Source organism: Sphaeramia orbicularis, chromosome 18 (genome assembly GCF_902148855.1).
Source record: "Sphaeramia orbicularis chromosome 18, fSphaOr1.1, whole genome shotgun sequence".
Classification (NCBI taxonomy): domain Eukaryota; kingdom Metazoa; phylum Chordata; class Actinopteri; order Kurtiformes; family Apogonidae; genus Sphaeramia; species Sphaeramia orbicularis.
The window spans coordinates 16,944,897-16,968,947 of record NC_043974.1 but is presented as its reverse complement, the minus strand read 5'-3'; the positions used below and the strand labels follow the sequence as shown (position 1 = coordinate 16,968,947).

At 39.2% G+C, this 24,051-nt stretch overlaps 1 protein-coding gene across 3 annotated transcripts in view; it reads left to right on the top strand.

The window, feature by feature from the left end:
- The window catches only part of lrch4 (leucine-rich repeats and calponin homology (CH) domain containing 4), a 78,486-nt gene that overhangs the window by 25,200 nt on the left and 29,235 nt on the right, over positions 1–24,051 (top strand). For 2 of the 3 annotated variants that reach the window (XM_030162158.1, XM_030162156.1), the window contains exons 2-16: positions 2,480–2,624; positions 5,055–5,184; positions 5,562–5,667; positions 10,421–10,667; positions 12,598–12,694; positions 14,886–14,997; positions 16,636–16,745; positions 16,840–16,892; positions 19,522–19,668; positions 20,474–20,542; positions 20,711–20,768; positions 20,850–20,910; positions 22,177–22,278; positions 22,364–22,461; positions 22,561–22,698. In XM_030162158.1, coding sequence (XP_030018018.1) covers positions 2,480–2,624; positions 5,055–5,184; positions 5,562–5,667; positions 10,421–10,667; positions 12,598–12,694; positions 14,886–14,997; positions 16,636–16,745; positions 16,840–16,892; positions 19,522–19,668; positions 20,474–20,542; positions 20,711–20,768; positions 20,850–20,910; positions 22,177–22,278; positions 22,364–22,461; positions 22,561–22,698 — 1,673 coding nt within the window. The remainder of the gene's footprint in view (positions 1–2,479; positions 2,625–5,054; positions 5,185–5,561; positions 5,668–10,420; positions 10,668–12,597; positions 12,695–14,885; positions 14,998–16,635; positions 16,746–16,839; positions 16,893–19,521; positions 19,669–20,473; positions 20,543–20,710; positions 20,769–20,849; positions 20,911–22,176; positions 22,279–22,363; positions 22,462–22,560; positions 22,699–24,051) is intronic. The other variant, XM_030162157.1, reaches the window with a different exon arrangement.

Genomic DNA, 24,051 nt, shown 5'->3' with positions numbered 1-24,051 from the left:
AGGTCATTAGTATGCACACTCATCATTAGCATCACTTTAAGGAGACAATTAGAAAAAGATTAACATGTAGAAAGTGTCTGATTAGATTTTCTAATGTCATGGTACAGTAGACACCAAAGTCAAAATTTACCTGCATTTGACTCTTGGCAGGTTTTAATTTGTGTGTGTGTTGGTGTTTGTGTTTTTCAGCGTACCCTTTCATTTTTCCTGTTTTATTCCAAACCATCACTTTCTTTTCAGACAATCTGGATATCTGGTTTTCTTTTGCAGAAGCGAATGTAGAGACTAGACAACCTCTCCATCCCCCAGTGCCCACTCTCACTCTTACAGACACACACACACATGCGCTACTATTTCCACCCCCACCTATTGTTCAGACTGCTCCCCTCTAGCTATGGGACAGTGAAAATGGGGAGAGATGAGGCTTTCGAGCTGCTGTACTGGATCACATTTACTGTACTGTAATGTAGAGAAAGCACACACACTGCGAACCACACGGTTGTGTTTATTAAGGCCGTGTGAAATGGGCCTTTTAATGAAATGCTGCTTTTCTTTGTTCACTCTGCTTGGCAGTAAAGTCAGTAGGCTGTCTGCTTTATTAAACCCAGTTGGATATAATTCCTTCTTTCTAATTCTTTGCTTTTTATGGTTGTACAACTATTATTTTGTTTTTCTCAAGAAATGGAAGTAGACTGCAAGATTTTTTTTTATCCCCCACTCCAAGTCATTTATTTTTAGCTTTGTACACAAAACACTAAGTATCCTGCATAGACCTTGATGAAGAAACCTATAATAAAAAAGATTAATCGAAGAGAAAAAAACTTCCAAGATGCTACCAAGTGATGGGAAAAAGAACCAAAAATACAGCTATATAACAAACATGTAATCAATGAAGCTGCACAGTCTTAACCTGTCTTATGGATGACGCTCAGTAGTTTGTATCCCAGTGTCATTAAACCAATGGATTTTTTTAAACCACATTTTATTCCTTTAGGTCCTTTTGCAAAATAAAAGTCCCTAACAAAGAAAGGGCCGTGTCTCCTCCTCCAGCCCTTCTGCTTACAACAGCAATCAATAAACAGCCATTGGGCTGTCTGCCATTGACAGACTGTGTCTCATCCTGCTGCCAGTGAAAGCTTGGTGCTAATGGTGCTTTTTGGAATCATTGCAGTTTTATAGACTATCCATTGATGGTTTATTGTGCCTGCTACATGCTCACAGTGCTTATAGTCATGTGCTTTGGATGCAGGCTTTAAAGGAGTGACATTAGAGTGTAGAGGAGGAAATGTTGATGACAGGGTCAGTATCGAGCAGTTGTCAAGATGGGGGAGGTTTGGGAAAGATAGAAAATGCTTGGAAGGTAGAAATGGAGCAAAGTCCAGAGATACAGGGAGAAGATACAGAAGATACAGAAAACAGGGAAACAGAACGTCAGTGGTGGTTAAAAACAAAGAATTCTGTGGAAGTGTGAGTAAAAAGGAACAACTAGACTTATGGAAATTCCAGAGAGTAGCTGAGGAATTTTCCCTCCGCTCAATGGTGGGAGTGGGAAAGTTCATTTGAATTGTTAATGGGAATCATAATTGACTGTCCGTCAAGGTAGATGAGAATGGCCTACATACAGTTACAGTAACTGTGGAAACAGCAGGAAGCAGCTATTTCTAGACACACTCACCCAGTTTGGTCAGAAGTGGATGATGTTGGCCCTGCCAAGATCCTGTCACTGCAGCGTGGGTTCTGTGCTCCGAGTGGTCTGTTAATTTTAGGGTTTTGGTTTGGAAAGTAGTAGGGATGCTGCCCTGTGGCACAAGGATATAAAAAATAACAAATTGAAGAATGTATTTGATTGAAAGTGCACTGGAATCAGTGTAAGAAACTCAAGAGACTTCAATCATTTTTTTTCTGAAAGTTGCTACAGTCGATGACTGATTTATGCATGTTCTCTAAAGAGTCAGAAATCTAATCATCTGAATTCTAACCATTAAAATGTCTTTAAAAGAAGGTCCACAGTACAACATTGACACTTCTCACATCAGTTAAGTTAAAATAGTTTCAGTTTACTCACATCTGACATGGATTATTACGAGGTCAGCAAGGTCTGATCTGTTGAAAATAATTATGTGAAATCAGATGCAAAAAGTGTAAAAACTGGCCATCACTCTATTGTTCTGTATTCACATCTGGAGCTATAGTTTACTCAGTTCTGTGTAGTCATGCTCAGATGAATGTTCCTCGTCAATATGAAATTTATTTTGCAAGTACTTGTAGGACATCAGTTTTCCTTTCATATCCTTAATCCGTCTTTGTCAGTATGGATGTGTGAACTAGGCCTCAAATGACATTCACTTAAAAATACAAGCTGAAACCTACAGAATCCCTGTCCATGTCTGGTTTGTACAGTACAACTTTGCATTAATGTATACAGAGGATGTGTGTTAATGCTTTATGCATCAGTCTAATGGTTGTTTTGCGTTTTCAGATCTGTCAAAGAACCGTCTGTGTGAGCTGCCCGAGGAGCTCTGTCAGTTCATCTCTCTGGAGACACTGAGCCTGTACCACAATGGGATGCGTTCAATGTCCTCCAGCCTGGGCAACCTCCAGGCCCTCACCTACCTCAATCTCAGGTAATTCCGCACCAACCACATCAGCTCTAATATGAGCCAGTCAGTGTTTGGTTCACTCTGTGCTGCAGTGATCAGCAAGTGTTCTAGTTTAAGTCCTATAAAAACTAATTTGTCTTCTCAGATCTCAGCTTCTATTAAAGAATAATGTTAGGATGTTACAACTCTGGACTGTGTTTTAATTTTGGCTGTCATTACAGTCTGTTATGAGAACAACAAAGCACTCGCCAAATTAACTACTGAGATCTGGAGCTACTGTGAAGCCGCGCATGGTGTGAAACATGAGCTTCCATGTAAACAGACTATAGGAACAAGTTAACATTTTAGTCACATTATTTTTTTACAGGTCAAAACCTTATTTATATTGACCAGATTATTAGAGGTTGAAGGAGTGTATGTGGAAGATAAAAATGTGACAAATGGGCTTTTACTAAATGCAGTCCGATTGAGGTTGAACGTGACTGAATCCAAATGATGAGAGTTAGGTTTAAGAGTGAATCCACTAGTCATTCTATCAGTACTTAAAATATAATGCACAGACTGATGAAAAGAGGATACACGAGACAGAGCATGAAAATTAAACTCTTTAGAACCAGATTTTTTTACTGTTTTGTTCTGTTTCATTGTTGCTTCAATATTAAACCAATATTTCTCAGTAGTGTGTAGTTGTGTCATAACAGATTTCATGCTGTGCTGAAATGTTCTGCACTGTTCAACCACAGGACTTAATGCGGATAGTTATTTATTAGAGGAGGCACTTGCAAAGTTCACAATTACAGGCCACAAAAAAAATATAGTGCGAAAGTGTATGAAATTAGAAAGTTGCCGTTTTTATTGTTGGTTGAATCATAATGTGTTCTGTTTCCTAATCCATGCCTAGTTCTTGTCCCCAGCCTGAGGTTTGGGGATAGATAATCTAAACCAGGGGTCACCAACACTGGTCCTCGGGAGCTACTATCCTGCATGTTTTAGATGTTTTCCTCTTCCAGCACACCTGACGGCCATTATCAGGCTTCTGCAGAGCTTGACGATAGGCTTATCATTTCAATCAGGTGTGTTGGAAGAGGGATATATCAAAAACATGTAGCATAGTAGCTCTCAAGGACCAGGGTTGGTGACTCCTGATCTAAACCAAGTCATTTAAAGGTGAACCTGAAGTCAGTCTGTAAAAGCTCAAATAAATAGATGTGATAAAGAACTTAGATACATTGTCAACACAGCAGAGTTTGCCTCTAGGGGAGTTCATAGTGTGCAGATTGTAGTTTCATCACACACAAGGTGCAAACGGAGGTTCTGTGGGTCCTTAAAAATCTAATAATCAGAATTGTAACTCTACTGTAAAGAAATATTAAAATACCCTTATTGTCCCCACATGATCAAGTTAGACCTATAAATACGAGATGATGAGACTTCAAGATGTTTCACCTTCAGGCCTTCATCAGGAAGTTGAACCTTTTTTTTCTCCCAAATTTAAGCCATTAAATCTCTTAAAGAAAATCCTAAATTGATTGGATCATGATGTAAATGTTAATTTTGTTAAAGTTTTATCAGCTACCCAATATCACTCTGATTTAGATGTACTTAAATTTAAATTTTCTTTTTGCAAACATTTACATTGATTGTGGTGCAACCAAACGAGAGATAAAAAAAAAAATAAAATAAAATAAAAAATGCAACCTCTGATGTCAGTTTCTTAGTGTGTTGCCATGAGGTGCATGGGCTACCAAGTCTCCCAAAAAAATTGATTCTGTTAATGTTACTTTCCTCTGTTGTGGGGTGAAGATGGCACTCGCTGTACTCCCATTTGGAACTTTGTGTTTAAATGAATTAGTCACATGGAAAGTTGGAAAAACATGAAGCCATTGTAAAAATCCACCAGCAAATGTCTGCCATCACCCAGTATTGTTCTGTATTCTCATTACAGTATGATTCACTGGGAGTATCACTAAAATCACTCCCTTGCTTCACATCCTGTACTGTTTTGCCAGTGTAGACATGCACTAGGTCTTGAACTGCATTCATAATGGTCTTAAAAATCCTTCTTGTATAGATACTGAAGAAATCCCAGGAATGAAGAATGACTGTCCAGAGCCTGCCCAAAATCTTTCTCTAGCTAAAAGTACCACACGGGTGCTCCTTTATCCCCAACACTAGAATAGTTCTGTTGCTAGGAGATGAGAAAACTCTCCATCTGGTTGCGAACGCAAGCAGCAAAAGTGTAACCTCAGAGCAAATATACTGTAGAACACAAAATGAGGACTCAACTCGCTGTAAAGTAAGACAATGATTTATGTACTGCATCTACTGTTGTTTTTGTTTTGTTTTTTAACTGAGGTCACAATTGTACTGGAGCATCCTTGCACCAGGCCAAGGTGGATGTTCGTACTGAATAACTGTGTTTATGCGTCTTTTTGTGTGTTCTTGTCTCAACAGTCGTAACCTTCTGTCCAGTTTACCCCCGTCGGTGTTTCAGCTCCCCCTCCTGAGAGTGCTCATCGTCAGCAACAACAAGCTGTCCTCACTGCCCACCTCCATATACTCCCTCACACACCTCCGTCAACTGGTACGGTACACTCACCCACGCACTCGCTGTTTCTCATCAGCTGTATCTTTTTGGCCTCGAACTAAGTGTCTCTCAGCAACAGCAGGCAGTTGAAAGCTCAGTAAAGCAGTGCCAGTAGCAGTAGAGGGGAAATAAGTCAAATTCCAGCAGTGTCAGTCTTTGGGTACACTGTTTTTTTTCTTCCTCCCAGTGAGTCATAGTCAAATGCCCATAAGGGTAATTTAAGAGCCAGAGTGCAAAGCAAATATTTTAGTTCTGGTGTAATGAAAGGAGCTAAAATAATCTGACAATAATTAATCACTTGCTACAGTCATCCGTCTTCTTCTGTCTGTTTCTGCAGATTGTGTCACTGTATTCTTTGTGTCTTTTTCCCTCAGGATGTAAGCTGTAATGAGCTGCAGTGTTTGCCAGCAGAGCTCGGCCAGTTAGAGTGTCTGAGGGACTTAAACCTGAGGAGGAACCAACTTACCACTCTGCCCGAAGGTACGATCTGTCAGCGACGCCTAGCCCAGAATAAACCAGATGAGAACGCCTCAGCAGTTCATGATACGCTTTGATAAACACAGAAACCTCGAGTGACATTTTTGTCAGTCAACATGAATAATTCTGCCCAGTTCATCAGTTCTTGTCAATGAGTGTCAGTGCATCTATTTCTGCAGATATGCCTTTTTCAAACTTAGTGTTGACACCCAAAATGAGTCGCAGAGTAACACACATGGCAGTAGTATGTTATGTGAAATAGAATTCCCAGTCAAAATCTAGGAGTGAAAACATAAGACAGTAAAAGTTGTAACAAAATGAAAGCAGTGTAAAACATGTAAAAGTCAAAAACTATATGAAACACTTAACACGATGAAAATGACATGAATGACGCAGAATGCAACAAAATTCACTTGCCAAGAATGGAAAGAATCGTCTAATAGTAAAAACAAGATAAATACAACATAGAAGAGACTTTCACACACTGTTTTGACAACAGAAGTGAACAATACAATCGTATTTTACCATTTGATTGGTTTGTTTCTTGGGTTTCTTAGTCGAGTGTGGCATGTTGCTGCATAAATAATGTTACACTGGTCTACTAGCAAAATGCTTTTAGAATAAAAGCAGTGACCAAAGAAATATTTTAGTCTGAGCTGCAAGTTTTACCTCAAAACAATGTCTACATATTAGCAGGGATGGGAATCGACAAGAATTTAATGATTACCATTCCATTATAGATTTTGCTAATTGATCCAATTCCTTATCAATTCTCATTGGGTGGGGGATGCAAACGGTTGGGTTTCCATCAACTGTCTTTTATATTTCTATATCTGCACAGAAAATGTAACATATACAGTTTGCACAAATAATAATAACAGATGACGACAAATTCCTCTATGTCTCCTGCTGTTGTGCACCTCATTTTCTTTTTTGCTACCTTCGGAAACTTTTATTTGTGGGGGCAGGACAATTGTTGCCCCCCCCACCCCCAGAACCAGACCCAGATGACGCCCTGGTGTTTGCTCTGCCGCTAGATTCACAAGTGTTGCAAAGTAGCGTATCAAACACGTGACATTCCTGCAAATGTATTGCATTACTGTGTGGACAAATGTTTCAGCGTATTGGAGGTATTTCCCCCCTTTGAAGAAATGGAAGCTTTGACAGTGTTACCAGTGGCCCTGATGTCAGCGTTTCGCGTGAAATATAGTTGTACTTTGGAGTGTTTCTGCCTCGACGCCATGTTGGCTATGTTCTAAACTAAAACAATGCAGCATACGTGTGACATCATCACACATGTGCAATGAAGGCAGAATCGTTGAGCGTAATCGTTAAGCAGGCAGATGAACGATTCCAAGGAATTGAGCTACTGGGATCCGGTTCTAAAAAAAAAAAAACTGGTTCTTGATTCCCATTCCTGTACATTACAATATATTTGCTTTTCAGATTCCATCCAGTGTAAGAGCTATACATCGACCATATAAATGTACATAAACATATGTAATAACATTTAATCATCCATCTTGAAAACATTAGCCAACCAAGTATGTAGGATTTGGCACATTTTGTCTCTGAAGCAGTTAATTTCCTAAAAGCAGCACACTAATGTTACTTGTTTGTGTTAGAAGTCATAGTCAACAATGTCTTGTTATCCCCACTTCTGACATTAAGGTGAAGTGCATTAAATTCATCATTGTTTTGACTGTAGATGAGTCAGTAAATATCTAGACTTTATGGTAATTGATGATTAGCTTTGCTAAGTTGGGAGTTTTGGAGACATTTATTTGAACCACTGCTGTGGACGATACAGGGAACAGTTTGCGATCCATTTAGAAATTTCTCTTAAAGGTTAAAAACAGTACAAACAGATTATTAGATATAAAATGAGTTTCAGTGGAGAAAGAAAACATTATAGAACGATTATGTGCATAAATTTGACCTAAAACATGATCAGAAAGGGTAAACAAAGTTAACCCAGTTAAACAAGACAAAGACATTGAACATGTTTTTATTTTTTTTGTGGAAAATGAAATCTGGGTCTTTACTGTCAGTCTGATGTTGACAGCACACGTTTTCAGAAGTGTGTCATGGATTGAACAAAGAAGATATCTGAAGACCTTAAAAGAAGAGTTTATTTGTAGGATTTTATCTTGATGTATTAATGAAGAGGTTTAATGTTTTTACCTTTTTTAAGTATTTTGATTGTGTTTTAGGTCATATTTATGCAGATAATCGCTCTCAAATGTTTTCTTTCTCCACTAAAGCTCATTTTATATCTAATAATAATCTGCCTACTGTTTCTAGCCTCAAAAGGATAACAGCAGCACTCTAATCAAATGAATACAACTTGTATACCTCATATATTTGTGCTATTGATTAGTTATAAGTGTCAAGTATTGAGCTGATGCTATTTGTTTCCTCTTAATAGATCTAAAGCCATTAGTGCTTTATCCTGTGGCAGGTCACAACCAGAAAATGAGGAATAAATAAGTGCAAATATGACAAACTATTAACTGTCCCAGCTGCAGAAGCTTTTCTAAAGTTGGTGTAAGTTGTGATACGTCTGCTAAAACTTGTTTTATTATTGTTTGAACTGTACAATAAAAGGTGATAAGAATATAGTTTACACACAGTATATGATCTTAAAGCAGTCATTTAATAACAGTATCCAGATAATGTGGTAATATGATATACCAGCAGGAGACAGCATGAACTTCTTTTACCTCTTCTAGTTGAGCTTGCAGTAAAACTCTGTTGAGCTGTCTTTAAAAGCCTTGTCCAGAAGACTCTTACTGTGAAAATGCAAAATGTTAACAAAGCGCTGAAGTCTTTCAAAAGAATAAAAAAAAAAAAATTGTACAGTAAGAGTTCAAGTGGCAGTTATGGGGTTACAGAAAGGACATGTAGCTTTATTGTTAAACTTCTGAATGATGTGACAAATAATGAATGAAGCTGAGGTGTCAGATAAAAGATTCAGACACGGAATAGAGCTGAAATTATGTAAGTGTATTTAAGTACATAGCGTAACATTAGTGGAGGTAGTGAATAGCTCAAGTCATCTTTTCTTAATCCCTGGAGTTGACATTGAACAATTTGTCATTTAATTTTAAGATCTGATTAATTGAAACATTCAACAGATTAATAACAAGATGTTTCTTATGTATAAGAAATGGTCTACTGATATATAACAAACAATAATAATACATTTATTGTCTCATAAAGAGTAACACATTATTCAAGAATATAATCATTACCTATAGGGATCAGCAGTTTTAACACCAGAGGAATACAAATTTTGTCTGTTGTCTGGGTTGAAAGTGAAATGTATTTTTTTGTTTTACAATGCTGTTTATGAGGATGAATAGAGTCTATTTCTATAGTAATATATCTTCCATTTATGAAAAGAAGGAAATTTGTTTGTAGCTAATTTTATTTTCCAAGTTTGAGAAGATTAAATGTTTTATTCAAGAATAAGCTGCAAAGGAAACTTGTGATGAAATATGATCAAAGGGACTTTTTGCAGTTTCTGCACAGTCCCCAGTGTCAGTGTCTTTAGTATTAAATAAACCAGCAAGTTAAGACTTTAATGCCGATACAGATAAACTTTATTGATCTCCAGGGGGGTAATTTACTGTATTAATAATATTCACTAATATTCACTAGTTTTGGGGATAAATATAAAACATTTAACACATGAAAAATATTTTACGGAATGGATGTAGTTTTGTTTACTTCCTGTGGCTGCTGACCCTTAACCTTTGATCACATGAGCAGCCAAACCATGCTATCATGGCTAAAGGACAGTCATAAACACAACACAGCCCAAAGATGGATAAAGAGGATAGAGACAGACTTTTGGACGAAAATGTTCACTTTAAGAAGTTGCAATGGCTTGTTGGAGGAAACGAGGGTAACTTGCTGAATTTTTTTGAGCTAAATTTAGTTACCACAGATGTTTTGCTGCCTGTCATATCACCTGAGAGGAAAACACCTGCCTTTGTGTTGATCCTGGTGTCATAAGCATCTGTGTGGAACAGCAGAACCAGTGTTTATCTGCAGCAAAATTAATGAAATGAAGCTTTGAATCAGGAAAACTGTAACTGGATTTTTAAATTTTTTTAATTGATTCGAATTTATTGATGGTTTCAGCTCTACAAGCATCTTTCTGTGTTCTTTTACAGATTTACACTGACTCTTGTGCACCTTTTTGAAATTCAGCCAACACATGGAGATGGAACACATTTTGCTGTTAATAATGTTTATATTATTGTTACTTCCTTTGACAAATGATCACCCTTAAAGCCGATGTCTTCTTTTAATGGCCTGATGAGTTTGGCTTTCTACCTGCACTTTAAACTATATATGCCTGGGTTTGTTATTATTTCTGTCAGCAGATACAAGAAAGATACCGTTCAAGCTGAGTCACTGTTGATGACCATGATGGTTTTGTTGAACATTTGCGCTTCACAGGAGACAAACTGTGTTCAAGGAAAGAACTTAGAAAAAAGCTGTTGAAATAGTCTTGTAATTTGAATATACATTTTTGTGCTTATTCTGCATCAACTCAATTTTGCATGATTAAATATCCGTTACAAGCTTCAGTCTTAAGTAGAAAAATGTCATTAAACACAGTCAATCTAATGATAAATTAATTATCATTATTTACAGGGAATTGTGTGTTTAATTAGTTTTTTTTAAATTAATTGACAGCCCAAATTACAAATAGAAACTTCCTGTTTTTTTTTTCCCTGTTTAGAAATGTCCGAGCTCCCCCTTGTTCGGCTTGATGTGTCCTGCAACCGCATTTCCCACGTGCCCTTGTGCTTCCGCCACTTGCGACACCTGCAGAGCATCTCTTTGGACAACAACCCACTTCAGATGCCGCCAGCGCAGATCTGCTCCAAAGGCAAATACCACATCTTCAAGTACCTCAACATGGAGGCCTGCAAGAGGAGCCAGGAGGAGCTGGAGAGACATCTGAGGCCCACAGGCTTCAACAGCTGGTGAGGAAGAGGAGGGGGGAGAGGAAGGAGAGAGGCTGCAGGAGACTAGAGAGGAGGAATGAGACAAAACTCTTTAAGAAACTAGATTTAAGGACAGCACAAAACAAAACACTGTAAATTGTGATTGGAGTAATACTATTACAAATTAGAACATTGACATATTAATTAAAGAGAATATGTTCGGTTTTTGTTACCAAAGATCCTCAGGAACAAAGATAATGCAATAATGCATTGGTGTAGATCAGGGGACACCAACCCGGGTCCTCGTGATCTACTATCCTGCATGTTTTTGATGTATCCCTCTTCCAACACACCTGATTCAAATGATTAGTCTATAATCGAGCTCTGCAGAAGCCTGATAACGACTGTCAGGTGTGCTGGAAGAGGCAAACATCTAAAATATGCAGGATAGTGGCTCTCGAAGACCAGGGTTAGTGAGCCCTGGTGTAGAGGTTCAAGATGGTTAAAAAAAATGAGCATTGGATATAATGGGCTTTATGCACAGCCCCACTACTTCCTAAACTTAAGGAAGCTCCTTTATTTCCTGTCTTTCATTATTGGACACACTGATTAATCCAGGTGCGTCTGCTACTACTTGTTGGGACTGCTGTGGTCAGGTACACCTGGATTAATCAGTGTGTCCAATAATGAAAGATAGGAAATAAAGGAGCTGCCTACAGTTCAGGAAGTAGTGGAGCTGTGCGTAGAGCCCATTTGGGATGCGAGATGCATCATTTCTAATGCCTTTGCATTAGTAACAAAATGATTACAATACCCCTTCGGCCAGAAGTTGGCTGAGGGGTAAAAACTGATTAGAAGTGTGAAGGGCCACACCTAATTTTGTTTTGACGATCTTCTTTGACCTAAGAAAAAAGTTTGTGAAATGGCCAAAAGTCACAGAAACTACATAAGTGAGATACTGAGCTTCAGTGGCAGAGAAACCAATATGTGAGGTGAAATTGGAGCCTTTTAAGTTAATTTACTATTTGTTGTCATGTAAATAACAAGACAATTCTAATTATAGTGACTATTGTACTGTACACCACCATGTTCTGTCTGCATTGCATCAAATCACAGTGTTTTGAGTAATATCATGTCGACCGTTATCTGTACTAACTTTAACGTAGTGGATCATTAACCATGCATGAAGATGCAGTTTACATCAGCTTCGCTGATGCACTGCATCCTGCTCTAGTCTAATGGTATGAAACTGTTCACTTCCTTTCTCTTAAATGGGCGTGATCAGAAGGGTGGAGAACATAGTATGGATGAATGAAGGTCTAAATAAAATAAGAATAGAATAATATCATTTTATTGGTTATTATATTATTAATGGTTATGTCCTTTAGATGAAATTTGTGCCTCTCCGTGATACGAGCATATCTGTCACAAAGTCAGTTTTCTGTTGTGTATCTGGAGGATAGAATGTATTTGTATGTGTGCGGGGGGGGGGGGGGGGGGGATGGATGGTCATAATCATGTTTACTCTTCCCATCAGAATAAATAGGACAGGATCCAGGCCTTGTGTCCTAACTGGGTGTGACAGTAGATGAAACAGAAACAGGAAATCGGTCTCCAGTGCACCGTCTGGTTTCTGAAACATCTCTGTTACACACAGTATGTTGAGGTCAGGATGTCTCAGTTTGGGGAAGGAGGTGGGGGTACTGGCTCTAAAGCTACTCTAAAAAGCCCAAACTAACCCTTAAAGTGAAAGGAAAGCAGGGCCTTTAAAATATTTATTCTCTTTTAGTTCCCCTGTCCCAGTGAGTTTGTTCCATAACATAGACAAGACCAAGGTCAGAGATAAGAGCGTATTTGAGGGCAGTGGAGCAGAGGTCTGGAAGGAAAAACAGGAGTCGCTGCCCTGTGGAGCAAAGACCCAGTGTGTGTTTTATTTTTCTAATGTGTGTACTCCATGTTTCCTTTGCAGTCTGTCAGACCAGGAACTGTTTGCGGGTCAGTTTGGTGGGCTGGACTCTGGCTTCAACAGTGTGGACAGCGGCAGCAAAAGATGGTCCGGGAATGAGGTAAAACTACTGGACACACACTCTGTCATGCAGTGTATACAGATGAGTTAATGTGCATAAATGCATAGTGAATTAACAAAGACCTAAACTGAACTCGCACTGCATACAGAGAAAGAAATGTATTTATCCCTGAGGGGGGAATAAAGCAGCCATGTCAGATAAATCACAAAAACGCACTGAGGTATGAAAAAAAACCAAGAAAATACACATGGAAATTATCTACAAAAAGTATGTTAGGCAATGAAGAAAAAGAGGAAACATTTGTTGAAAAATTCTTTATTATATGAGTAATTGAGATGGATTTCCAAACTTTGACCTTTAGTTGTCTATGTGTAATCATTCTGTGCAGTTATAGATTGGAGGGCTTCTTTGGAAGGGTTCATATCTAGAAACGGCTGCATTGACTTCTTTAGAAACCTAACCTCTGGATTTGTCCTATTGAGCAGTTTGGAAGTGTATTCTGCTTTTTAAAATACTATTAATCAAATCTCACTAAAGGTAAAAATATTTATGGAGTTTTGGTTGAGCCACAGTTTGGAGATCTGAGCCGTTCCACAGAACTGAGAATGTCTGTGACTTACAGCTCTTTAAAACCCAGTGTAGTGCCAGAGGGGGAAACATGTGTTGACACTCACTGCAGCCTTACAGTCTAATGCTTCTAATGCTTCTAATGTGTCTGTGCCTGACAGTCTGATGTGTCTGTGATGTGACTGGACAGCTTGTCGTCGTTCTCAAAAGGTTTGACCTCCAACTGTGTCACAGTGCAGACGTATTGGCTTATTTTACTGCATCCATTGTTTTTGTGATGGGGATGATTCAGACCAACAGAACTTGTAGAACATGTAACACGGCCTGGGGCTGGTTAAGTCATGGAAAAGCTAAAACCCTACATCAGTGACACACAACGAATCATGTGATACACAAACACGTTTGGTTCTCTAAAATACTAAAGCCACATTCATGGATCAAATCGAACAGTGGCAGTAAATGTGTGGTTTCATCAGGTCAACTAGATCATGTGGATATAGATGTGGATTGGCCTGAAAACCAGCACACAAGAACTGTGAGCTGTTGTACTGCTAATGTTGAGTGAAAATCAAGACCATAAATGAGAGACGTGTAAGTCTTGCAAGTGACAAATAATTTTGGTCCCTGAAATTGTGCTATTGTTGCTAAAAAATATTACATTCATGGTTCAACTTGCCAAACACGTATGCACAAACATGAATAAAATATTGTTATACCTTGATTGAGGGCATTATGACTTTCCCAATTCCTAAGGACCCCAAGTTCTTTTTGCTGGGACTGCTACCTGGAGATGTATTTGAAAAGAAGACAAATACCTCTGTAAAATTCTTATAATTGTTTCCTACCAGGCCATTAAAAGGAACTGGCACAAAACTGATGCACCCCATTAGGATCAGTGGCTAGCTATTATAGAGGAAATTTACTCTGTGGAAAGATTGACGTATTACCTACGGCTCAAGGATCATATCTCTTCATGAAGTGCAGGAGAAAATGGCTGGAATATAAACAAAACAAAGCATAATTACTACTGTCTGTCATTTAAATATTTTGGGTTCAACCAGTGACCCCTAGTTTCTGTGTTGTATTGTCTGTTGATAAAACAAATAAAAATAAAGTATATAAAAAAATACATATTTATTGTTATACCTTAACTCCTATATTGAATACTTAGTTGTTTCTGTCATCTCTTCCATGGGAGGTGTCATTGCAAATGGTGTACAGTCCAATTATTACAGATTATAAGTACCGTCTTACCCCATACAAACTGAAAAGCATATTTTTTTCCTCCAAACATCAGTGATGCACAATCTAATCTCATGAAACTGGGAAAGTAGGTTGAAGACAAAGCAACACTTATCATCTTTAGATTCACTAAAAACCTTAATCAGAATAACAGTATATTTATTTTATTATTATTTCTTGATCTACAGTCTGTTTGCTGTGACTGAGTAGTAATAGGTGTGCCGTTCATGATATAGAAAAGAAAACTGTGTGGATTCAGTATCATTTTAAAGTTGCAGATCTTCAGCGATGACACGTTGTGTATTGTGTGTAATATTTCAGCCTTGCCCTGGAGCAGTAGGTGGAGGAAACCCCTGATGGCCACAGTCTACCCTCGGTGCTAACATTAGACATTGATCTGTACCCGTCCTTCTTTCTGTAGTCAGCAGATGACTTCTCGGAGCGGTCCCTTCGTCTGGCTGAGGTCAGCAAAGACCAGAGGAACCTGGAGGAGGAGGAAGAGGAGGACGCATCGCATCTGGAGCCGACCAAAGGTGAGGAAGGACACGCCACAGCTCCAGGCCAGGGTTTTTATGCAGACTCTGAATCTCAGCCTCATTTAAATGACAGGTTTTTCCAGATCTGAAACATTGTCAGGGTTCCCGCAGGGTCTTAAAAAGTCCTAAAAGTCATGAATTTACATAAAACTGCTGCAAGTATTTTCCATGCAAAAACCACTATTCTACATTGTTGCCCATAAAGCTGGATTTTTTTTTTTTTTTTTTTTTTTTTTTTGACACATTCCTCTTTTTATTCCTATTTATACACAACAGTCATCACCTCTAACCTGGTGCAATGTTTACATACTGAGTCCTAGTCACACTTTATTTATCAAGAATATCTGACATTGTCACAATCATTTCATGAAATCAGGTATAAATATTTTATTCCAACTTTATGGACAACAGTGTATTGAAAAATCAAACTTATGTAACTGTAGTGGTCTGTACTCGAGCATTGTATTGACTTGAACTGAATGTGCAGCAGAGATGTGAAATGTATGATATTCATTTCGATCACTTCACCTCCATTAATAAATATAGAATACTTAAAAAACGCCTTGAATTTAATACCTTTTAAAGGGGTCATATTTTGCTAAACCCACTTTCATTAGTCTTTGGTTCATTTATTTGTGTATTTGGACCCCAGTAGTTCATAAAGTTTGAATTTGAACCCTCCAGCTGCTGCAAAGCTATCTTTATATTCATTTTGGCAAAAAAATTTGTGGATTTCTACAACCTGTTTTAATTCCTTCTTAATTTGTTACATCTATAACTAGTTATGTCACGACATTTGCACATATAAGGTCAAGACTTTCGACGAACATTTCTCCAAATACCATAATTGTTTGTCAGCAGCAGCGGTTGTAGTTCATACTGAAAATATGTCCAAAGTTTGAGCCGATTACCTAAAATGTTCAGTTGCTGGTTGAATGGGACAGAGCAGCATAACCAACAGCCTGGAGGGGACGGGGCGTGAAGTGGCTCATGTGCATTTAAAGGGCCAGTGCTCAAAACCACCTTTCTGGTGTCATTACTCAGAAATAGGGTTTAAGATGGACCTGTGGAGTTGAATTAATGAAGAATTCAAACCCAAGCATAGCATTTACAGTTTATGTAGACCACAGGGAAATGTTTTAAAATGCATAATTCCATTTAAAAAAGCAAATATTACTCCTTTAAAGGTCTTAAAATTGTATTGAATTTGATACGGTAGGTGTTAAGTTACGTTGCCATAAACTTGTTTGCTGTCCTGTGTTTAAATGTGGCAGGTCATTATTGAACATGAGAATCAGTTGACAACTAACTTACCTGGTTCAATAAATAAATAAATGAATTAATGCATCTGTTAAACGTCCCAGCTGCAAAGAAAGTAACATTGGTCTACTCAGTTCCACCCCTTCCAACCCGACAATTTGTTTTTAAATTAGGAACCAATTATCACTAACTTTGTAGCCCCTGGTGAGAAATGGCTCGGAACGGTGGGAATCAAGGCATTGGAGTAAATAAATACATTTTCCACAATTCAAGGCCGTGAAATGGGCATTAAATTGTGTTCTAAGTAGTCTTAAAAAGTCTTAAATTTAACTTGTAGAAACTTATAGGAACCCTGCTTGTGCTTTGTATTTGCAGTGAACGGAGAGGCAGAGCAGGTCGACTTCATCGACAGCAGTGTGACAGAGGAAGAGGAGGAGGAGATCAGGATGGATGCACCCACTCCCCCTCTGACAGCGCCCACTCTGGTACAGTCAGCAGCTGTGTCATGTCCCCTGGTTGTTCCATGTGGTGGGCTGTTGTGTCTCTGAACAGTGGACTTATTGTTTTGTTGGTTTTTAGGAGCAGAGGGAGCGATCTATATCTTCTCAAAGCAGCGATACAACAACACGCAGGTAAAACATTGAATTAAAACACAAGAAGATATGTTTAAATAAAGGTAGGGAAGGATGAGGAGTGAAAGGGTTTGTGGGAAATGTCTCTGTTTTCTCCAGTCTAAGGGAGCAATGACCTCTGGTAAGTCCTCATTTGTTTACGGGACTTGTGCCCGGGTTTCCAAGCCAATATGAAAACCAGACACGGCTCCTTCACTTCACCTCAGCTTATTTATTGGACAGTTCCCTTTAAAATCCAGGACTTAGTTGGTTTCCCTGGTTAGTCGGTGTGCACACTGTCACTATGAGAGATCTAGATGGACTCGGTTTTATCACTTTTTCTCTCTCACGTCCCTCCCCGCTCTACAAGGTCACTTTCCAGTCTGTTTGAAGAGCTGGGAAAAGTCAACAGACTGCAGTTCTCATTACTTACAGTGTTAGTTGTGACTGACTCACCCAGTGTTTACAGTTACTTCCTGTACCGCATTCCACCTGCAGAAGCTCTTACTATTGCAGATTTCAGTGTCCATGGCTCCAAGTTTTCGGTCTTTATCTCTGGTATCTTTCAGCACACTTTGTGTCTTCATTTTGATAAATGTTTGCAGCTGGAGTCAAAGCAGGGCTGTTGTAGGTAATCATTGGTGCCTCAACCCCTTAGGCCAGATGTCCTGAAGATAATGTTGGAAAAATGTTACAAGAACTGCACAGATGGAGAAAGATGTATAAAACACAGACTGATTTTCTACGGCGATCCACTGAATGTTCTCCATCTGTTATCTCTGTTACTTGTGGCTTCCAGATGCTCCTTTCTCCTCCACCTGTTTACAAGATAATATTTGCAGCCATTAGACCTGAATGATGGTGTGATTTGTGATAAACAAACCTCACTGTCGTCCAAATTGATAATAGTGTAGATGACGACCACTTCATTTCCATTTCAGCTTCTGTTTAGCCTGAATGTTCATATCACAGCACCAGTAAAAAAGGATTCATTGGTCAGCAGTTGTAGCCACCAAAGCCATATTAAAGACCCCCTTGTTTGAGATTGTAATGGGACTGTTGAAAACATAAGTCGCCCACAAAAGGGCTGTTCAACAGACTAATGAAGCTGATGCTTAATTTGCTTCTGCTGATCAAATCTGTGTAAGATGAATGTTATTTCAGCTGCAAACTCGACAGCTGTCAGGAATCAAGAGCCCACTGTTACCAAACTGAATATGTGTTTGTAGTGGCTGCCAGTAAATAAGGGGCAGGGGCCGAGGGAACATAATTGAACATTATTTAGAGGAACTGGTCGTTGGGTGTCTGGGCAAAGACAGACCCTACTCTGAAAACAAACAAATGTGATGCAGATATGTCTTATTTGAATTTTTCGTTAGTTCATTTTAGTGTTAGTTGATATTTTTCAGTTAAAGAGCCCCTATTTCCAATACAACCTGTTTCTACAACATATTTGCATGTTATGTTTATACAAAGCTGTGGGTTGCCTTGTCTGAACTGCAGACGGCTTTTATCACACTGTTCTGTTGTTCCATAATAAGATAACTACATAGTTAAGCTGCTCCATCCCAGTAGCCCCATTGGCCACATTTGAATATGCGACGCAGGGTCATTGTTCTGGGTCTGTGGAGCAGCGAGCAGCGTTGTTCTGAATCACTGTTTTATTAGCTGAACTCGGGACAAATGAGTATCGCCTGGTGCTCAGAGCCTCATTAAGCCAAATATACTGTGAGCGACTCGGAGGAGGGAAGTGAGCTGGCAGCCGGTCCCTTCTGACTGAGGAAGAGTTATTTTTCACTGTCCTGCATCTGCTGCACAGACACAATCCTGCTGCCGCTCGTAGAAACGGATGTTCCACATCTTGGCCTCCGTTGCTTCCTTTGGGAGTTCCAAAAATAGATAAGACTCTTTAAATGGATGCTCAACCGTCATTTTCTAAACAGCAAAAGGCCGTCTTTATCAGATACAAACTATACAAATGAATGTGCACATTTGCGATTGACATGCTTCATAGAAGAAACTGTTTTTGTTGTCATACACGTTCTCACATCCAATCCAGCCCCAGCACTAAAACAGCACCCAAAATAGGATATTTCCATTTCCTTCTGTGTACATGAACTATTTTTTAAAAAAAAATACATCTCAAAATTAGGTATAGGAAGTGATAAGATTTTATTGATTTATTGATGTGTGCAAGAAAAGTATTAATATAGGTTTAACTGAACATAGCATAGAAATAGAGGAGGAGAGAGGATCACACGTGACTCAGCGATGCAAAACCTTTACTGTTTAATTTGGAATGTGTTGACAAGACATTGACATTGTTTTGCAATGTACAACTGTCAGAAAAATATGTGGGTGGTGATAAATGGAATTTATTAACTTGCATTCATATGATTTGTTTTTCTTTTTGTTAATTAAAAAGAAGAGTAGAATAGTAGTCATTACCACAGCAAACACAAAGTATTAGACTCCAACTCCCCCCCCACTAGGACCCAGAGAGGTCATCCCTCCCCCCTGAACCATGTGGTGACTGGTATTCTTTCCTCCCGCTCCACAATAGATTGACATTTCTTAATTAGATTTACGATTCTGGTGGATCAGACCGATTGGAAACGGTTGTCTCTCTGTTTTCTGTCTTTGGTCTCAGGTCCAGTCTCCACGTGGAGGTTGGGGCCCCATCTTCGACCCCCTCGTCCCCCTCCAGTCCGAGTCTGGAGGAGCGTAGGAGGCCGGGTACCCTGCTCATCTGGCAGGAGAGGGAACGGCAGCAGCAGCAGCAAAGAGAGAAGGCCAGGTAAACACTGTACACATAAGAACATCAAAGTGGACCGATTTATGCAACAGTCTTAACACCTTTTTATGTTAGTGTTGCACAGCTTGCATTAGTGCTTTCTGGATGTATGCTGGTTTTTTTACATCATCAATACAAGTTTGTCACCAAAATACATTTAAAGTAAAAGGCAGCTTTGTAAAATGAATGTTGATATGATAATGCAGCCAATTTTGGAATTTTCTCAATAAAATGCTAAAAGATGCAGGCACATAACCATTACATTTTAATTCACTTTATATGTAGTGACAATATTGACATTATTTAATTCTGAAGAAAATACCTTCTGGAACATTAAATGTTAAGGTTATTAAAGGCATTCAGACAACACTGACAGATGACTACATGGAATGGAACCTCTATTGCAGAAGATTGCTGCACAAATGTGTTTTCAGTACACATGCACTTAATCAATTTCCTATATTTTAAAGTGTTAATGTTCCATGTTACAGCTTTCAGACCTGACCAAGTCATATTTAAGTTCTAAAATTGAGATTAATGTATCTTAGACATTTTAATGACTCCAAAACCTTTGAAATCAAACTGAATATGAGCAAGTTGGCCATAAAAGAATAAAGGCCCAGTTTTCTGTCAAAGGGGTGGAAATGATTGAATGGATTAGACACAGATATCACATGACCACCTCCTGTCTGATCTCAGTGTGAGCTCTTCTACCCTGTCATGTGTCCGGCAGTGTGTGCTGTGCAGCGCCCTTCTGTCTGTCGCTCATCTAATTACACGCTTTCCATGTCAAAACTTTATTCTGCAGTTTGCTGAAATCATCCACCAAAACAGGAAGTCATGTGGCCTCTGCACCACAGACAGGAAGTATCTCCGGGTAAGTGAAGGCTCTACAACAGAAAATACACGGCAGTCTAAAAAAACCCACAAATGACATGAAACGACTCTCGCTGCCGTCTGTTATTTGCAAAAACTCAGCAGGGAGTTTGGAAGGGTGTGGAGTGTCGTTTCCTTCAGTCAATAAACAGTGTGTGTCTCCCCCTAGTGGCAGTTCACCAGAGAACAGCAGCAGCTCCCACTCAGGCCTGAGGCAGAGATGTGCAGTGAGTAACATCCTTCATCCACTCTGTCATGTACTTCAGCTGGGTCCAACACTGTCACTGAGCTCCTTTTCTTTTTACCAGAGCGCTGAACAGATGAGGAGTGTGTCTCCAGCTCTGCTTCAACGCTCCAGCAGCAGAACAGGTACACACACAAACACACAAGAGGCAGTCCATGACACATATGAGCGGTTTATGAAACTGGCCAATAGGAGTGTGCATTCTTTACAAAAGTGCATGTGAAAGTATTACATTTTAAGTTGTGTGTAGTTTACTGTATGTAATAGGATCCTAGTCTTACTCATATTAATGGACATGACATTTGTAAGTTAAACAGGTCTCATTTATTTACTTAAAATTGCAGTATTGAACTACAGACAACAGAAAAATATTGAGATCATCAGTGTAACAGACAAATATTAACAAGCAATTGCAAAGTGACTTACAGGTTTATCTAGTGACAGACCAGGAAAAACTTTTTTGAGTATCCGCATTTAGTCCAGGTCATGTTAACATCAGTCCTCAGGTAACAGTCCAGTCCAGGCAGGTGCCCCCCACCCCCCACACTCAGAACCTGGTCTTGTCACAGGTTCCTTCAGTTAAAAGGAGCTTTTCCGTCTCATTGTTGCTTGGTCCTCACTCGGCTTGTTTTATGTTTTATGTTATGCCTTGCCTTGTGATGATTTGGTGTTGTGAAGTGGATCTGAACTGAACTAGGATCTGTTTTGGTTAATGCACATATTTCACTTCTATTTCGACCTAGAGGTTTTCCTTACAGGGTTAACCTGTTAACCGACGGGCCATTTATTTCCAGTAGGAAACATTTTATCGTAACACAAAACAATGGATCAATTGACAGCAGAAGCTTAATTTAAAACTAAGTTATGAGCAGAAAACAGTAAACGTAAAGCACAATTTGTAATCATTGCTTGATAATGTGATCTTTATTTTTCCTTTTCTTCATCTCGGATGAGTTCTAGTGGTAGAGAAATAATACTTGTGCTGTTGGATTTGCTAAGTGTTTGCTTAACACGCCATAGTTTGTCACACTGGTCTTTTGTTAAATTATTCATGACATTAGCTGATCTCAGACTGTTGGTTTGTTTTAGATATTTGCTTATTTAAGTCCTTGTTCTTGAAAACTGGTTTTGTTGAGCTTTTATCTAACGCTTTTCTGGTTACGTGGATGTATTGCATCTGTATATTAACACAAGTGTCACCGAGTGTTACCATGGCAACCCAGATGGACCTATGGTAGGATAACAGTGTCGACATGATGACCTGAGTTTAACTGACTTCTTCTGTACACTTTATTTCTGTTTGCTGCTGTCAACTGTGTCATTTCCCCATGGTTGGATATGTCTAACACATTGTCTGATGTAAGAAAGTCTTTGCGTGTCTGTTCTTTCAGATGTGCCGTCCTCCCCGAAGACGTCCCCTCCGCCTGGTCAGGCTCAGAAACCCAACAGTTTCCTGTTCCGCACCTCGTCCCGCAGCAACGTCAAGCCTGCAGGTTCACAAACAAATCAGAACACACTTTACACACAGATATAATACTGACTGACTTTATACTAATGATAGTTTTTCTTTTGGCGTGGGGGCAGTTTTCACACTCGGTGAGTCTGGCAGAAGTGAGTCTCGTACGACGCTGCGTTCGTCTAAAGAGGAAAGACCAGATGTCACACAACTACGCAAGGTAACCCACCACAGGTTTCCTTTTCCTCCTGGACTCTGTGTAGTCTACATGCCTCATATGGTCAGACAGGAACTTACATGTATGTGTGTCCTTTGTCAGACCCTGGAGTCTCGGCTGAAGCTGACTCTTCCAGAGGATCTGGGTGAAGCCTTATCCAACGGCACCGTCCTCTGTCAGCTCGTCAACCAGATCAGACCACGCTCCGTGTCAATCATCCACATTCCCTCCCCAGCAGTGGTGAGTTCCCATTAACTCTGGAGGCTTAAAGACCATAAGACAAGGTCACATGACACATTAAATACAGGAGCAGTAAAACAGTCACACTCTGGTATGTTTCGCCTGAACTTTTTAAAGCAGCGTATGATGTTTGTCACCAATTTTTTATTAAATCTGTAAAACCTGAGTCATATCCTAAGTATCATGAATCTGTTAGTCTTTCCGTGATTACGCACCTGAATCACTTTGCTCATGGCGAACAACTTCCATGTGTTCTCCATCACAAGCTAGCTGTCTGTTTACATACCAAACAGAAACCAAACTGTCACTTGGGCCTTTTTCAGAATTCCATGCAGCAGCAAGAAGCAATGAAGCTGTTTCGGTGTTTGTTGCTCCTGCAGTCATACTGCGGCTGTGAGGAATTCCCATTCCCACAATGCACTTGGCAAAAAAATTTCTGAAAAGGCCCGCATGACATGGGTTTGGTATGTAACCAAACGGATTGCTTCTGATGGAGTACACTTGGAAGTTGTTCACTGTGAGGGAAGTGATTCAGGTGCGTAATCACGGAAAGACTTCTGGATTAGTGATACTTAGGCTATGACTCAGGTTTTACAGATTTGATGAAAAACTGGTGATGAACATATCATACACAGCTTTAAATTAGGGAACTGAAGGTGTTTTATTGCTCACTTCAAATCCACCAGATGACTTTGACAAAAATGGTACTTTCACCTCAAAGAACATGGGAGTTGTTGGTTCACTCAGCCTTTCTCAGTTTGGATCCATAGTAACCATCACCTTGAGCAGTAACAGCCACTCCTCTATTCTTATACGTCCTCTTTACATCTTTATTATTTTTGCACATTGACTGTTTCCTGTCTCCTACTTAATGTTCTACACATAGTTGTTTTTTTTTTTTTTTTACTTGACTGAGTGTGATCGCTGCTGCTGTAACCCCTGTAATCTCCTGCACAGGATCATTCATGTGTTTATTCTATTTAACATTTTATAGCACAAAAGTCACACAGTAACAAAAACAAGCAAATATTAAGACTGCAACAGAGAAAAACTCCCAGACTGGTAGAGTTAACATTATTATCAAAGATGTCTGGTGGTTTTGGTGATGACAGCTGCAGTTCAGTGAAATGGATGCATACTGAAATTCATCTACTGTAGGAAATACACATTCATCAGACGAACCCACTTTAAAAAAAAAACAAAACTGAACTACCTTTAAAATACCAATAATGAGACACTTACTGTTGGTGTTTCACATTAAAAGTCCATCAGTAGAAGTCCTCTGAGAGGCTTTTACCACAGTGGAAATAATGACATATGTTTGTACTGATGGAATTAAACAGTGGGGGGAAA